The sequence below is a fragment of the Cebus imitator genome, unplaced genomic scaffold (assembly GCF_001604975.1).
Source record: "Cebus imitator isolate Cc_AM_T3 unplaced genomic scaffold, Cebus_imitator-1.0 Scaffold285, whole genome shotgun sequence".
NCBI lineage: Eukaryota > Metazoa > Chordata > Mammalia > Primates > Cebidae > Cebus > Cebus imitator.
In genome coordinates, this window is record NW_016107600.1 from 447,819 (window position 1) to 450,776 (window position 2,958).

Consider the following 2,958-nt stretch of genomic DNA (forward strand, 5'->3'; position numbering starts at 1 on the left):
AGAAAGAAAGAATCTCTTTACTTAAAATAGAAAGCTAGAGGAAGGATGAGATCCCTATCTTATCAGCCTTACAGTTGATTTGCCCTCACATCTGACTCAGGAAAGAAAGAATTACCTAAAGGCTCTCATTATTCGATTCCCACTCTGTGGACAGAAACATAATCTCTACTCTATAGATGAAGAAACTGAGGCTCAGAAAGATGAGTGGCAGAACTGGGACCCTAACCCACTTGGGCCTGAACAGGGGAGCCCAGTTCATCATGTTTGTGCAGGAAAAGGAGCAGTGGACAGTGCTATAGCCGCAGGAGTGATTCTCCCGGGGAGGCACGTTGCTACGTGAGGAGCTGTGATGCCCAGGCCTGCGTACCCAGTACACACTCCAGAGTGCTGCCACTGGACCCTGAAGACCACATGCTTCAGAACCAGCTGGGCAACCTCATTTAAAAAGCAGATTTCTGGGCCCCATCCTTAGAGATTCTGACTCCTCAGCTCTGCCAGAAGGCCCAGGAATCTGCATCTCAACAGCCACCGCAGAGGATTCCAAAGCAAGGGGTCCAAATTGGTCGGTGAAACAGTGGCAACAAATTGAGTAGAGGACCCATCACAGTCATCTCAGCCTCTCATTGCAATTAAGAGCCAGGAGGATAGTTTGGGATGAAGTGTGGGTTCTGGATGCTCCAAGAACCCTCCAGGAGGGCTTTGCTTGGGAGTCAAGGGACCGCATGTGACTTTCGAATCAAGCTGTAGCGCTTAAGGAAACGGCCTGACTCTGTGGTCTCTGCTCTCCACCCTCCATTGATCCCCAAATTGATCTTTTGGGTTTAGGAAATATGAGTGCAAGGATACATTGCAGTTTGAGAATTCATAACACTTCACATCTAGAAGTGAGGTCTCTAGGCCTCAGGAGGAGCAGGAAACTGCCTCCCTCCCCTTGCCAACCCCTCCCTCTATTTCTGACCCTGTAATACAAATACCTAAGGAGAAGCTAGCCCCACCCTGCTGCCAACTCACCTATGTCTGAGGCCCTGACTCCCAACTTCCCCAACAGGGCACCAGGACCTTCAGTGTTTGACCTTAAAGTCCCTGCTGGGCTTGAGAAGTCAGAGTCAAAAGAAGAGATAAGAGGTGTGGGCTGGGCGCAGTGGCTCATGCCTGTAATCCCAATACTTTGGGAGGCCGAGACAGGTGGATCACCCAAGGTCAGGAGTTCAAGACCAGCCTGGCCAACACAATGAAACCCCGTCTCCACTAAAAATACAAAAATTAGCCAGGGGTGGTGGTGGGTGCCTGTAATCTCAGCTACTAGGGAGGCTGAGGCAAGAGAATTGCTGGAACCCAGGAGGCAGAGGTTGCAGTGACCCAAGATCGCGCCATTGCACTCCAGCCCAGGCCGACAACAGCAAGACTCGGTCTCAAAAATAAATTAATTAATTAATTAAAGATATGTGGCTGGATGCAGTGGCTCACACCTGTAATCCCACCACTTTGGGAGGCCAAGGTGGGCAGATCACTTGAGATCAGGAGTTTGAGACCAGCCTATCCAACATGGTGAAACTCCATCTCTACTAAAAATACAAAAATTAGCCAAATGTGGTGGTGGGTGCCTGTAATCCCAGCTACTTGGGAGGCTGAGGCAGGAGAATCGCTTGAACCCGGGAGGCAGAGGTTGCAGTGAGCCCAGATCACGTCACTGCACTCCAGCCTGGGCAACAGAGTAAGCCTTTGTCTCAAAAATAAAAAGTAAAGAACCAAGAGATGAATTAACCCTCTCCCCAAGGGGCTGAAAGCAAGATGTACATCCGGACATAGACTACAATGCTGTCAGGCCCTCCCCAACGCCAGGGGTGTGCAGGGCAGTGGCACTGTCCCACAGAAGCCAACACGTGGCTAGAAGTCACAGCAGGAAGGCTGAATTCACCCTAGATGGGGCTTGAAGTTCTCTTCTCCCCAAATTATCCAAAGCTCCAGCCAGTTATCAAGGTCCTTGACACAAACCTACTGGCAACCCTGACCAGAGAGAGAGAAGCTAGGAACTGGGGAGTGAGTTGAAGGCACGAAGGCAATGAGAGGACGTTTGGGGGGTTCTGGGAATCTACCTGCTTCTTGAGGTTCTCAATCTGATTCTGCAGCCTCTGAATCTCTTGGTGCAGCTGAGAGACCTGGACTTTGGTTTCCTGAATGCTGTTCCCATGAAGCTGGGCAGTCACCTGAAGCTCCTGGTACTGATGGGGGAACAGAGGGGACACCGTTAGTTGAGAAGACCACCACCTTTGACCATCTCGCCATGTTTGGAATGCCACCTCTCACTTCCTTATTTGGCGTGTGCGTTAAATGTCTGCAGCCAGGACATGGTGGGATGTGCTCCTGGAAGTCCAAGCTTACCTCCCACAGCTCCCCTGTCTCGCCTCCCTCCTGAGGGGGAAATGCCCTGCCCACCCAGCCCCAGGCCTTCAGGGAGGTAACTGGAACTGCCCCAATGGAATCGAGGTGGATGACCACCCTAGAGTGTGGGCATGGAGACCCAGCCATTTCCAGCATGGAGCTGCCCCCCCGGTCCCACCACCTTGGTCTGGTACAGGGCCTCAGCCTCAGCCTTGCTGGTCCGGGCGATCTCCTCGTACCGGGCGCGGACCTCAGTGATGATGCTGCTGAAGTCCAGGTAACGGTTGTTGTCCATGGACAGCACCACAGATGTGTCGCTGTCCTGGGTCTGGAGCTGGGCCAGCTCCTGCCGGGAAGACGGACTCAGTGTCCACCCACCCCCAGCTCCCTCTCCCCTTGAAGCCTAGCACAGGTGAGCAGGATGATGAATTTCTGCCTACACGCCATGACCCCCATTCATGCCAGGTGACATTGAGTATGCCCTGCCCACCTTGGGACTCAATCTCCTCATTCAAAAATGAGGGTCATAGGAGGTGGTCTTTGAAGTCTCTTGCAGCTTGGGCATTAATGGAAAAT

The 2,958-nt window shown here is 52.3% G+C and overlaps 1 protein-coding gene across 1 annotated transcript in view; it reads right to left on the reverse strand.

Annotated features, from left to right (window-relative positions):
• Positions 1–2,958, reverse strand: part of KRT78 (keratin 78) — a 9,781-nt gene that overhangs the window by 2,620 nt on the left and 4,203 nt on the right. Inside the window, exons 5-6 of the mRNA XM_017501748.2 lie at positions 2,564–2,728; positions 2,097–2,222 (exon numbers count right to left, since the gene is read on the reverse strand). Coding sequence (XP_017357237.1) covers positions 2,097–2,222; positions 2,564–2,728 — 291 coding nt within the window. The remainder of the gene's footprint in view (positions 1–2,096; positions 2,223–2,563; positions 2,729–2,958) is intronic.